Source organism: Salarias fasciatus (assembly GCF_902148845.1).
Source record: "Salarias fasciatus chromosome 23 unlocalized genomic scaffold, fSalaFa1.1 super_scaffold_20, whole genome shotgun sequence".
In the NCBI taxonomy this organism is placed as follows: domain Eukaryota; kingdom Metazoa; phylum Chordata; class Actinopteri; order Blenniiformes; family Blenniidae; genus Salarias; species Salarias fasciatus.
In genome coordinates, this window is record NW_021941230.1 from 7,121,478 (window position 1) to 7,132,862 (window position 11,385).

At 50.4% G+C, this 11,385-nt stretch overlaps 1 protein-coding gene across 18 annotated transcripts in view; it reads left to right on the forward strand.

Annotated features, from left to right (window-relative positions):
- unc80 (unc-80 homolog (C. elegans)) overlaps positions 1–10,646 on the forward strand; it is a 35,236-nt gene extending 24,590 nt beyond the window's left edge. For 9 of the 18 annotated variants that reach the window (XM_030086287.1, XM_030086288.1, XM_030086292.1 and 6 more), the window contains 24 exons: positions 5–106; positions 335–515; positions 588–853; positions 948–1,082; positions 1,165–1,303; positions 1,573–1,669; positions 1,751–1,921; positions 1,996–2,088; positions 2,160–2,378; positions 2,551–2,781; positions 3,984–4,107; positions 4,193–4,318; positions 4,406–4,529; positions 4,602–4,808; positions 4,891–5,075; positions 5,160–5,325; positions 5,415–5,594; positions 5,703–5,850; positions 7,128–7,184; positions 8,096–8,177; positions 8,286–8,391; positions 8,625–8,645; positions 8,923–9,134; positions 9,276–10,646. In XM_030086287.1, the coding sequence (XP_029942147.1) occupies positions 5–106; positions 335–515; positions 588–853; positions 948–1,082; positions 1,165–1,303; positions 1,573–1,669; positions 1,751–1,921; positions 1,996–2,088; positions 2,160–2,378; positions 2,551–2,781; positions 3,984–4,107; positions 4,193–4,318; positions 4,406–4,529; positions 4,602–4,808; positions 4,891–5,075; positions 5,160–5,325; positions 5,415–5,594; positions 5,703–5,850; positions 7,128–7,184; positions 8,096–8,177; positions 8,286–8,391; positions 8,625–8,645; positions 8,923–9,134; positions 9,276–9,722 (3,819 nt within the window). In that variant the 3' untranslated portion in view covers positions 9,723–10,646. The remainder of the gene's footprint in view (positions 1–4; positions 107–334; positions 516–587; positions 854–947; positions 1,083–1,164; positions 1,304–1,572; positions 1,670–1,750; positions 1,922–1,995; positions 2,089–2,159; positions 2,379–2,550; positions 2,782–3,983; positions 4,108–4,192; positions 4,319–4,405; positions 4,530–4,601; positions 4,809–4,890; positions 5,076–5,159; positions 5,326–5,414; positions 5,595–5,702; positions 5,851–7,127; positions 7,185–8,095; positions 8,178–8,285; positions 8,392–8,624; positions 8,646–8,922; positions 9,135–9,275) is intronic. The other 9 variants (XM_030086291.1, XM_030086303.1, XM_030086289.1 and 6 more) reach the window with 5 other exon arrangements.
- Positions 10,647–11,385: the final 739 nt, after the last annotated feature.

Genomic DNA, 11,385 nt, shown 5'->3' on the forward strand with positions numbered 1-11,385 from the left:
TCAGACGTATGTCAGAGACATCTATCCCTTTCGGAGGTCGGTCTCTCCACAGCTCAACCTGGTCCACATGCTGCCCGAGAAAGGGCAGGAGCTCATCCAGAAACAGGTAAAACATGAAATCTGACTCACAGGGTCTAATGAAAGTGGCTCCATTGAGATATATTCCATGTTTTTAGTTGACTAAAGGCTATGATACGAGGTGAAAGATACCAAAAAAGTAAGCTACTCTTAGCAGTCTAAGCCGATTGCAACTTCACTAGAAAAGAGTTTTTTAGCTGGTTCCATCATCTGAAAGCTCTGCAGACTTGTGAGATGGTTTGATTGCCTTTCCTAGGTGTTTTCTCGGAAACTGGAGGAGGTCGGCCGGGTCCTCTTCCTCATCTCTCTCACCCAGCACATGCCAGCCGTGCACAAGCAATCCCACGTCTCCCTGCTGCAGGAGGACCTCCTTCGTCTGCCCTCCTTCCCACGGACTGCCATCGATGCCGAGTTCTCCCTCTTCAATGAGCCGCAAGGTTGCACAAGTGCCAGATTTTCATTTCGCGCGTCGCTGTTTTTGTTGTTACAACTTCTCGTCTGCCTCTCAGGAAAGGAGCTGTTCGGCTTGGACACCCTCCACAAGGTGCTGTGGATCAAGCTGCTGGAGGAGATGTTTCTGGGCATGCCCAGCGAATACCCGTGGGGCGACGAGATGATGCTGTTCCTCAACGTCTTCAACGGGGCGCTGCTGCTGCACCCCGAGGACAGCGCCCTCCTCAGGCAGTACACGGCGACCGCCATCAACACCGCCGTTCACTTCAATCACCTCTTCTCGCTGAGCGGATACCAGTGGATGCTGCCCACCATGCTGCAGGTGGCGCCCATCTCTTAGCGACAGTCGATTAACGCCGAGAGACTCACTTTGAGGTCGAAATCATAGAGTTTCCCCCTCTGTGCCTTTGCGACAGGTCTACGCTGATTACGAGAGCAATCCTTTGCTGAGGCAGGGCATCGAATTTTGCTGCAGACAGTTCTACATCCTCCACCGAAAACCCTTCATCCTACAGCTGTTCGCCAGCGTCGCGCCGCTGCTCGAATTCACCGTAAGACCTGAAGACATTGTCCGTTTTTAATAGGATGCGTCACCCTGTCTTCTACGTAAATTGCTTGTCCTTTTTCGTCCAGACCAGCACCAGCACGGGTCTGTCCAAAGGCGTCTCGGCCCAGTGTCTGTTCGACCTGCTCGTGTCTCTCGAAGGCGAAACCCAAGACGCCTTGGACGCTCTGGAGCTGGTCAAGGCAGAGAAACCTCTCCGCTCGCTCGGTAAAGCTGTCACTTTAACTCTGCAGTCAACAAGCCGCCATAGGTAGGGGTCACGTCAGACCGAGCGCAGAGCAAACAGTTGTTCGGCGTTCAGTTGTGATGCCCAGAAACTCCGACCGATGCCACATGCAATTAGTGTTGAGCGCACTTTGATGTCAGCTCATCTTACATCAAAACATGCCTCCGATCCAGTTCTTAGGAATTTAACTTTGATGGAAAAATCCCGCAAACATACCACAGGTCATTCTAGTTTCTCTTTCCCTCCACAGACTTCTGTTATGGCAATGAAGATTTGACCTTTTCAATCAGTGAGGCCATCAAGCTGTGTGTCACCGTCGTCGCTTACGCGCCCGAATCCTTCAGGAGGTTTGCGAAATTATTGGGGAAAAAAAACATCTAATTTCTGCTTGTGTCTTCAGCTTTTCATGCTGACACTTTTCACTTCAGCCTCCAGATGCTGATGGTGCTGGAGGCTTTGGTTCCTTGTTTCCTCCAGAGACTGAAGAGCAACACGGTGACGATGGAGTCCGCCTCGGCCGCCAGGGATGAGATCGCGGCCATCGCTGCTCTGGCCACTTCTCTGCAGGCCCTCCTGTACAGCTCCGAGACCCTCACCAGGTCTGTCTCATGAGTGGAAGTCAAACTAAACAGTCCCTCTTGGTGAACTCTTTTTTTTTTTTTTTCCTCTACAGGCCAATGACGGCCCCCCAGATGTCCCGCTGTGACCAAGGCCATAAAAGCGGCACCGCAGCCAACCACGCCATGTCAGGGGGAGTCAACACCAGGTCCGATTCGCTTCGCATCGTGACAGGAGAGATTCGTTCTGGGGCCTGACAGGAGGTTTTTGTGCTCCCAGGGACAACCTGCACCTCCTGGAGGAGGGCCAGGGCATGCCGAGGGAGGAGCTGGACGAGCGCATCGCCAGGGAGGAGTTCCGCCGGCCTCGGGAGTCGCTGCTAAACATCTGCACCGAGTTCTACAAGCACTGCGGGCCCCGGCTCAAAATCTTGCAGAACGTGGCCGGCGAGCCGCGGGTCACCGCTCTGGAGCTGCTGGACATCAAGTCGCACATGAGGTGATGAGGTTTTACCCAGAAGTGACTGCAAACCGTGTCCGAGATGATGAGGACGCTTCGATGAGGCAAAGCAGTTTTTCCACAGAAAGAGAGGAAAGAACAGGAATCAAACCCTACCCAAAAATTGGGCGAATGCTTCTACAAACAGTGTTTTCCTGACTGTCTCGGCCAGGCTGGCAGAAATCGCCCACGCCCTGCTGAAGCTGGCGCCGTACGACACCCTGACCATGGAGAGCCGCGGGCTGCGGCGCTACATCATGGAGATGCTGCCCATCACGGACTGGTCGTCCGAGGCCGTCCGCCCCGCCCTCATCCTGATCCTCAAGAGGCTGGACCGCATGTTCAACAAGATCCACAAGATGCCCACGCTCAGGTGCGCTCGCCCACAGGCATTATGCAGCAGGTCTGTAGAACACGATTCTTCTCTCCGTGTCGCTGTGTATCGTGCTGTACCGGTGCCGTGGTGTGTACCGTAGCTAGACGGCTTCTTGGCACTGTCCTCTGTTAAGCGCTGCCTTCGTGGGTGCTGTTGTACCGTAAGTGCTGCTGTGGTGTGTTTTCTTGTGTCTTCGCTGGGGAGGAGTGAAAAGCAAAAAAAAAAAAAAAAAAAAAAAAAAAAAAGGTTGTGTGTGCATACAATGGATCTCTGGCGGTCCCCCCCTCTGAGCCAAGGGTGTTCAGTTTAGTTCCATCCACGTCACTTTAAACAGACGTTTCAGCAAACTTTAATTCAATAATCAGACAGATATCTTGTTTAATGATGAATCAGTATTTAGGCAGGATGCTGTTGCATGTAAAGTTAGTGTAATTCACACTAAAACTGAACTTTATTTGAGTTATTTTCGATTATTTGCGCAAATGTGCCAAATGGGGCACAGAATTTGTTTTAGTCTTTATGTCTGTGATGATTTTTTTCTTAAACTTTGAAAAATATGTGGACTTTATCCTCCAAACTGGCCAATTTCTTGTTTTAACTATCAAAGAAATTGGGTGATTCATGGATGAACGCCTTTAGTTGAGTTGAATATCTATTTTTAACACATTTGAGAACCTGTACCAAAAGAAGTCCACTCAACTGAAAATCATTCTGTACATTTCAGATCCTGAACTTCAGTGTTTTTACTTCTGTTTTAGTCAAAAATGTGGCTGGTTTTGCCACCTGAGTTCCAGTGAGAGTTATTCTGATCATGGCCACCGGAAGGTTTCATCTAAAGATGAATGTTGTTGCTCTTGAGGATTTTTTAAGCCCCAGTGAATATTGTGAGGGAGAAACAGGAAAAATAATGGATCACAATGTAAACAAACCTGTTTCTATGACAACAGACCGGACACAGCCGGCTCAGAGGGGACTCCGGGGGGGGGGGGGGGGGGGGGGGGTTCTTCTTCCCGTCAGGATCTGTTGCTGCACTGTTTCTCAGCTGGCTGTGTTTGTTGGCTTGGCAACGTTTTGTGTCAATACAGTCGCACTAATTACTTTTCTTTTAAAATTAGGAAAACATTTCTATCTTATCGATCGATGCATTTGATATTGATATTTCTAAGTTCATGACAATGTGTTTTTCTTTGGTTGTGGGGTCTGGCGGTGGTGACGGTGCTGTCCTCCAGGAGACAGGTGGAGTGGGAGGCGGCCAGCAGCCTGATCGAGGGAATCTGCCTGACCCTGCAGAGGCAGCCGATCATCTCCTTCCTCCCACACCTGCGCTCGCTCATCAACGTCTGCGTCAACCTGGTACGGAGCGCGAATCGCTGCTTTGATCGCTTTTCAGAAGGCTGGATTACCAGAGGCTCTGAGCACCGCTGTCGTACGCTTTCAGGTGATGGGTGTAGTCGGACCCTCCAGCGTGGCGGACGGGCTGCCCCTCCTCCACCTCAGCCCCTACCTCTCCCCCCCGCTGCCTTTCAGCACGGCCGTGGTCCGGCTGGTGGCTCTGCAGATCCAGGTGTGCTTCTAGCTGGAACTCTCATCAATCTGGATCGTTCTCCACACTGCCTCAGTTAAAAAAAACTTCCCTTTCTTCCCCTTCCAGGCCTTAAAGGAGGACTTTCCTCTCAGCCATGTGATCTCGCCTTTCACCAATCAGGAAAGGAGAGAGGGGATGCTGCTCAACCTGCTCATCCCGTTTGTACTGACCGTGGGATCTGGAAGCAAAGGTAAGGTTCTCACCTTTTTTTACATGCCAAAGTGTCCTTGAGCGTCATGGATGTTTATTCACCGTGTTGCAGATAGCCCGCACCTTGAGCAGCCGGAGATCTTCCTGCTTCTCCAGACGGTCATCAACATCCTCCTGCCTCCTCGGATCATCTCCACCTCCCGCACCAAGAACTTCATGCTGGACGCCTCTCCGGCTCACTGCTCCACGCCCGGAGACACGGGGAAGGACCTGCGGCGGGAGGGCTTGGCCGAGTCCACCAGCCAGGCGGCGTACTTGGGTATCTCAGCAGTTTTTGGTGAATATATTTCACCGTTTAGTCGTTTCCTTTCACTAATTTTTCTGTCCTCGTCGATCCGCAGCTCTGAAGGTGGTGCTGGTTTGCTTCGAGCGCTCGCTGGGAAACCAGTGGTACCGCCTGAGCCTGCAGGTGAAAGAGATGGCTCTGAGGAAGGTGGGCGGCCTGGCATTCTGGGACTTCATCGACTTCATTGTCCGGACCCGTATCCCCATCTTCGTCCTGCTGAGGCCCTTCATACAGTGCAAGGTGATCCGTCGCCGACGGCCGTCTCCGCCCTTTTCTCAGACGTCGACTCCAACTTTTTGCGGGTTGCGATTTGTCGTCTGGCAGTTGCTCACCCAGCCGGCGGACTCCCAGGAGGAGATCACGGCCCGCCACCACATCGCCGATCAGCTGGAGCGCCGATTCATCCCGCGGCCGCTCTGCAAGAGCTCGCTCTTCGCCGAGTTCAACAACGAGCTGAAGATCCTCAAAGAGGCCGTGCACAGCGGATCGGGTCAGACGCCGACACCACCCATCTCATGTTCCTGTCCTAAATAGATTCTACGTTTGATGGTGACGCCTTATTTTCCTCCCGCTCCACAGCTTACCAGGGTAAAACCTCCATCAGCACCGTGGGAACCTCCACATCCGCCTACCGCCTCAGCCTGGCGACGATGTCCCGCTCCAACACGGGCACCGGCACCGTGTGGGAGCAGGACAGCCAGCCGTCGCGCCAGCCCTCGCAGGACACGCTCAGCCGCACCGACGAGGACGACGAAGAGAGTAACGGACTTTTTTTTTTGTTTCCCCCGTCTCGAAAATCCAAATCGCTTTCGCATGTATGGGTTTTGTTCGACGGGTGACGTGATCTCCTCCGCGCGCGCCTTTCAGATGACTCCATGAGCATTCCCAGCGTGGTGAGCGAGCACGAAGCCTTCCTGCCGCGCGCCGTTTCGCAGCGGCGCTTCTCCAGCCACGCCACCGGCACGGCGGCCTCGCAGCCCGAGGCGCCTCGGACCACCATGCTGCCCAGCCACAGGTAACACACAGAAAACACACACACACATTTTTTTTTTCCAATTAAATTTATCTCACTTTTTGCTTTCTAACTCATTAAAACAACTGAACCTTATTTTTAATTAAGAAGAAAAGATCTCACACAGTGTGTTGGACGGTGTCTTTAAAGCGATACTTCAACATTTTGGCAAATTGGCCCATTTAGTGCAATTCCTTAGTCATTTCGAACAGCATACTTACTTTTTTTGTGAGGGCGAGCTGTTGTTTATTCAGAGGTGAGTCGGGGAAGGTTTTCGGGATGGACACAATGGAAGTGAATGGTATTTTTGTTCCCCCTCGTCAAACTCATCAAATACACAATCCAACAACCCTAAAACACTTTGGTGGACACGTTATAATCTGCACATTCACTACACTGTGAAATATTCATGCAAAATTACCAGATTGAGTTGTTTATTCGCTTTATTACTAAAACGGAACTACTTACTAAACATGGCGTCTGGGCGTAGTGATTTCAAAAGAACAAGTAGTTCCCAGTATTTGCTTCAGTGTCGTAACGCTACAATATTATTTGTTGGTGTTCAACAGCGTAGTGAAGTGCGGATTATAACGTGTCCACCAAAGTGTTTTGGGGTTTTTGGATTGTGTATTTGATGAGTTTGACGAGGGGAACCAAAAATACCATCCACTTCCATTCCCGAAAACCTTCCCCGACTCGCCTCTGAATAAACAACAGCTCGCCCTCACAAAAAAAGTAAGTATACTGTTCGAAATGACTAAGGAATTGCGCTAAATGGGCCAATTTGCCAAAATGTTGAAGTGTCACTTTAAAGTAAATAAGGTCTGCATTTATTGGCATTAACAGTGAAATACTTTAAAAACCATGATTAGAAAAAGTAATTTTATGTTTTTTAAAGCCTTCAACATTTTTTTTGTCATTATTTTCTTACATTTCCACAAATTTATGTGGCAATCCAACCTCACTTGACCCTAAACCCAACCCTATCCCCAACCCCAAATCTGACGTTTGCTTGTTCATGCAGCATGTAGATATTTTTTTGCCGAGGGTCGACCAGCCATGTTCTTCACCCCAGTCATATTTTTCTGTGTATCTCTGTTGATTGACTGTTTTTTTGCTCTCAGGGCAGCACTTTAACGTTGGTAAGAATGTCTTTAAAAAAAGAAAGAACGAGAAGCTCCGGCGGTGGCTATCTGTGACTAAACGCCCCCGACAGGTCTCGGCTATTGCATTCCCTAAACTCCCGTTCTCCCCCCCCCCCGTCCCCCCCCTTTTTACAGTGAACCCAATGTGCTAGATGAGTCCCAGGGCCTTCTGCAGGAGGGTAACCTCTCTAGGTACAGTGGCCCTCTGTGTGTGTGTGTCCCGTTGGTGCATTCTCGCATCTGTCTGCCACTGGGAGGGGCGTCGCCTCCGGGACGGCCTCGTCTTACCTGGCCGTTGATCACTCATCCACATCCGATCAAAGTCGCCTTGGCCTCGTCACACCTTACCCTCCTACCTCTCTCTCTCTCTCTCGCTCTCTCTCTCTCTCTCTTTCTGTGGGTCCAGTGTGCCTTGTGTCCACCCCCCCCTTACCACTTCCTTCTGAGCTCCACACTGACACTCATCTTCTCAGCTCATCTGCTGTGCTATATCGTAACCAGGCCCGCCCCCCCCTCCCCCCTCCCCCTCCGAAAAGGTGACCAGGGGACTCTCTGCCTCTGTCTCTGCTCTCGTAGCTCTTGACGGTTAAATGTGCCATCGCCAGAATCAGCCTCATGGTGTTTCATACTGTTTTCCGTGTCTTATCAGGCTTCTCGCTGATCAAATTGGGCGTCCAGCTGTGGATACCAATCTGTAGGGGCAAAAGGGGGATCTGGGGTGGCAACCATAGAGAACGGCAGGGCATGTATCGTTTCCTTTATCCACTTTCTTTAACCCAAAAAAATTATGGTTGGACAGAGATTATATTTCAAACGTCAAACGGATACAAAACGAGGATTTTTTTACGACAGATTTTCCGCCGGGTTGCTACTCCAGCCCCTGCTATCCCCTGTTGTGTTTTATTTTGGTGTCTGAATCATGGCAGCACTGTTTATTTCCCCCCGCTCTGTGGTTGGGTGTCTCGTAGTGAGTGGGTAGAATTAGCGGTCTGTTGTGTTCGGACGTGTCGACGTGGCGAGCGCCGCTGGGGGACGCCACGGTGCGTTCGGGGTTCCTTTGACACGGGGCGTTTTTCCTGCGTGTTGGTGGGGTTGACTTGCAGGGTGGCCAGCGTGCAGAGCGAGCCGGGCCAGCAGAACCTCCTGATCCAGCCCCCGCTGGGAAGGAAGCGAGGACTCAGACAGGTCAGTCCTTAACTGTCTTTAAGTTTTAACACAATCAAGAAATCCATGACTAACTTTAATATCAGCAAAGTTGCAGTATTTTAACCATCTTCTGATAATTTCCTGCAGTTGCGACGCCCCCTGCTGTCCATCCCGAAGACTGAACCCCGTGGCCGGTCCGGAGCGAGGCTTTCCACCACGAGGAGGAGCATCCAGCCCAAAAACAAACCTCTGGGTAACAGATCACACTCTCATCGGTCTGAGTGAGGACCACTGTTTGTCTGTCTGGTATTTTTTTTTTTTTATTTTCAAAACGGAAGAGGAGAGACTCACAGAAACCCCCGAAGTGGCCCGTCCTCCCCCATTCATGACCTCTGTCCTTGTTCCAATGCTGTTTGTTGTGCCACCTGTCACCGGACTGACTCTTCTCACTCTGTTCTGTCTCATGCCTTATGTTTCGAAATAAAGAAACTTTATTGGACTGTGAAGGTGAGACGCCACCCTCGAACCCATCCTCTCCACCCTGCAATGGTCCGCCCCTGTAATCTGCAACCTCACCCCCTACCCCCCCCCCCCCCCCCCCCCCCCCCCCCACTAGGGTGCTCTGCATGTCTGTCTTGCATCCCCCCCTCCCTCCCTCCCCCCCCCTCCTCCTGCCTCATCCCTGCCTCTCCACTCTCTTTGGTGCTGATGTGGCTTCTCCAGCTGTCACTTCTTGTTTTGATTTGACGTCCATGTGTGTGTGTGTGTGTGTGTGTGTTCGCAGCACACGCGGACCAAAAGAGGTCCGTCACCTTCACGGAGAATCAAGGCTTGGCCAAGCCGCCGACTCCCAGCACGTCGGAGCCTCCGTGTGACGGCAGGAAGGCGAGCGACACCCCGTCCAAGTCCCCGACGCTGGAGGTTCCCCCGGCTTCTTCTTCTTCTTCTTCCTCGTCCACGGTGACTGCCGACCTGCACGGCCACGTGGGCACAAAGGTAAGACTGGAGGGGCTGAGGAGGATTAAGACGGGCAGATTGCTGGGAGGGATTCAAACCATGGTTCCAGTGAGGGGTAAACAGCTTCAGTCCTAAACAGTGAACATGCTTTTTCCGCAAAGTCTTTGTCTCCCCCTACAGGCGCCTCCAGCCATCACCAGCAAGGAGAAGAGGGAGCAGTGGGGGCTCCGCAGCAGCCTCTCCCCCCCGCCCTCCATCTCCCGCCCCTCCACCCCGACCCCGCCGTCCAGAACCTGCTCGCCTCTGCCGCTGTCCCGCACCTCCTCGCCGCTGCCCCCTCCGCTCCCCGTGCTCTGCACGGCCCCGGCCCCCGGCCCCCCGCCCCCTCCGCCCCTCCCCCCGCCCCCGCCGGGGCCGTCCCGGATCAGGGAGAGCCCCGGGGACGAGGACACCACGGCCCTCCTCCCCCGCGGCGACACGCTGCTGCGGCTCAGCGAGGACGACGGCACCGAGAACCCCCTCCTCACGCCGCTGCTGTCCCCGCCGTCGCCGCGGCGATCCTCGCCACGCCAGTCCCCCCTCCCCCTGTCCCCGGTAGACCTGGACCTGGATGAGTCTCACGTGTGAGATGGGGACGATTCGAGATCAACCAGCATCAGTTTCTCTCTCTTCCCCAGTCCTCCTCAGATTATCCACCTGAATGTAGATTATCAGCTCCACACTTTGTTTAGACACTTTCTCCCACATGGGGGCGCCATATTCATTTCTGTTTAGCCCAGTTTCATCTTCAACCAGCGCCATTGTAACCATTAAATTTAATCTTTGGGTGTCAAACAGAAGGCCCATGAGAAAACGTGTTGTAAAAATATCAACATTTTCATCCTATATGTTTTGTGAACAAAGAAAACCTTTAACCCAGAGGTGTCAAACGCATTTTAGTTTAGACCGATTTCATCTTGAGTGGGCCGGATCAGGAAAATAAAGTCATAACTTTTAAATTTAAACTTTATTCAAGTTTAGAAATGTCTATACTTTCACAAAAAACAAAAAAACAAAACCAGGAACAGACGACAATCTCAACATAAAGCCAATTTTATTAAAACCTTCTGCTGTTGCATTATGGGTGTTTTAACAAACTCACACTGACAACATGGCTTTGGGGGTAATGCTAACATCTCAGCTCGGGGTCTCAGTGTTGTGTTGCGCCCGCTACTCTGAAGACATTTGTCACAACATTTTGGCGGGCTGGATCGGAGCTCCTTGCAGGCCCGTTTTGGCCCACGGGCCTTATGTTTGACACCGGTACTCCAATGTCGACGTCGTTTAATACATACACAATGACAGCTCGACAGGTTATAAACACAAATTCCTATCAAATAGACTAAAGCCATTCATAAGGCAAAAAGGGAATGACTTTTTATTAAATATACAGAATATTATGTGTATTATAGCTATAAATGTTGCAATCAAACATCTGTGAGATGTTATATTTTAGCAGATTACATGTTTTCTGTCACTTATGCAGCAAAAAGTGAAAGAAATTGAATTCAGATGCAAATTAAGGAAGAGATTGTACTTGATTTCATGCATATAATATGTGGTTATGTACATATCTCAAAGTCACATATGTATATTTTAGATTTTTTTTTTTTTTTTTTTTTTTTTTTAGAATATGTTTGCAATGGAAACAGTAGAAATTACTGTTAAGAGACAGTAAAAGTGTACTCATGTGTCCTTGCAACCTTCAGATCATCCCTGTACGTATAATATTAAGAGGTTTTATTTGTGACCAAAGACTGTAGCTCTGTGTTGTGTCCCAGTGGATTATCAATAGATTGCACAGATATGATGGGATGAAAACATCAGGACTGGTCACATTGTTCTGTTTCATTTCCAGAAAAAAAAACGGCTGGCTTTATTGCAACTGTGATGCAGTAGATATCCGTTACCTCATTTCTCATTCCATGCCTTAACAGAGAAACATGTCTGTAATCCCTTTATTCTTTTTATAAACTGCAGCCTAATCTGTAATCCGGATGAGATCCGTGCCATATTTCACACCAATGCACTGTGAGTGTTGTCTTTAATGTCCACAGTGCAGTTTGTCCAGTATATCCAAACAGCTTTTTACTGTTGTCTTTTCAGCTAAATCAAGAGTTAATCGTGTCTGTGACCATTTTTGTTCCTAAATCCATCCAACCGTGCCAAAATCTCATTGTATTTGAACTCCCTTTATTTGTAAACCGTGTCTGTCGAACTCTGTGTGCTAAAGTTAGAATAAAACAAAAAG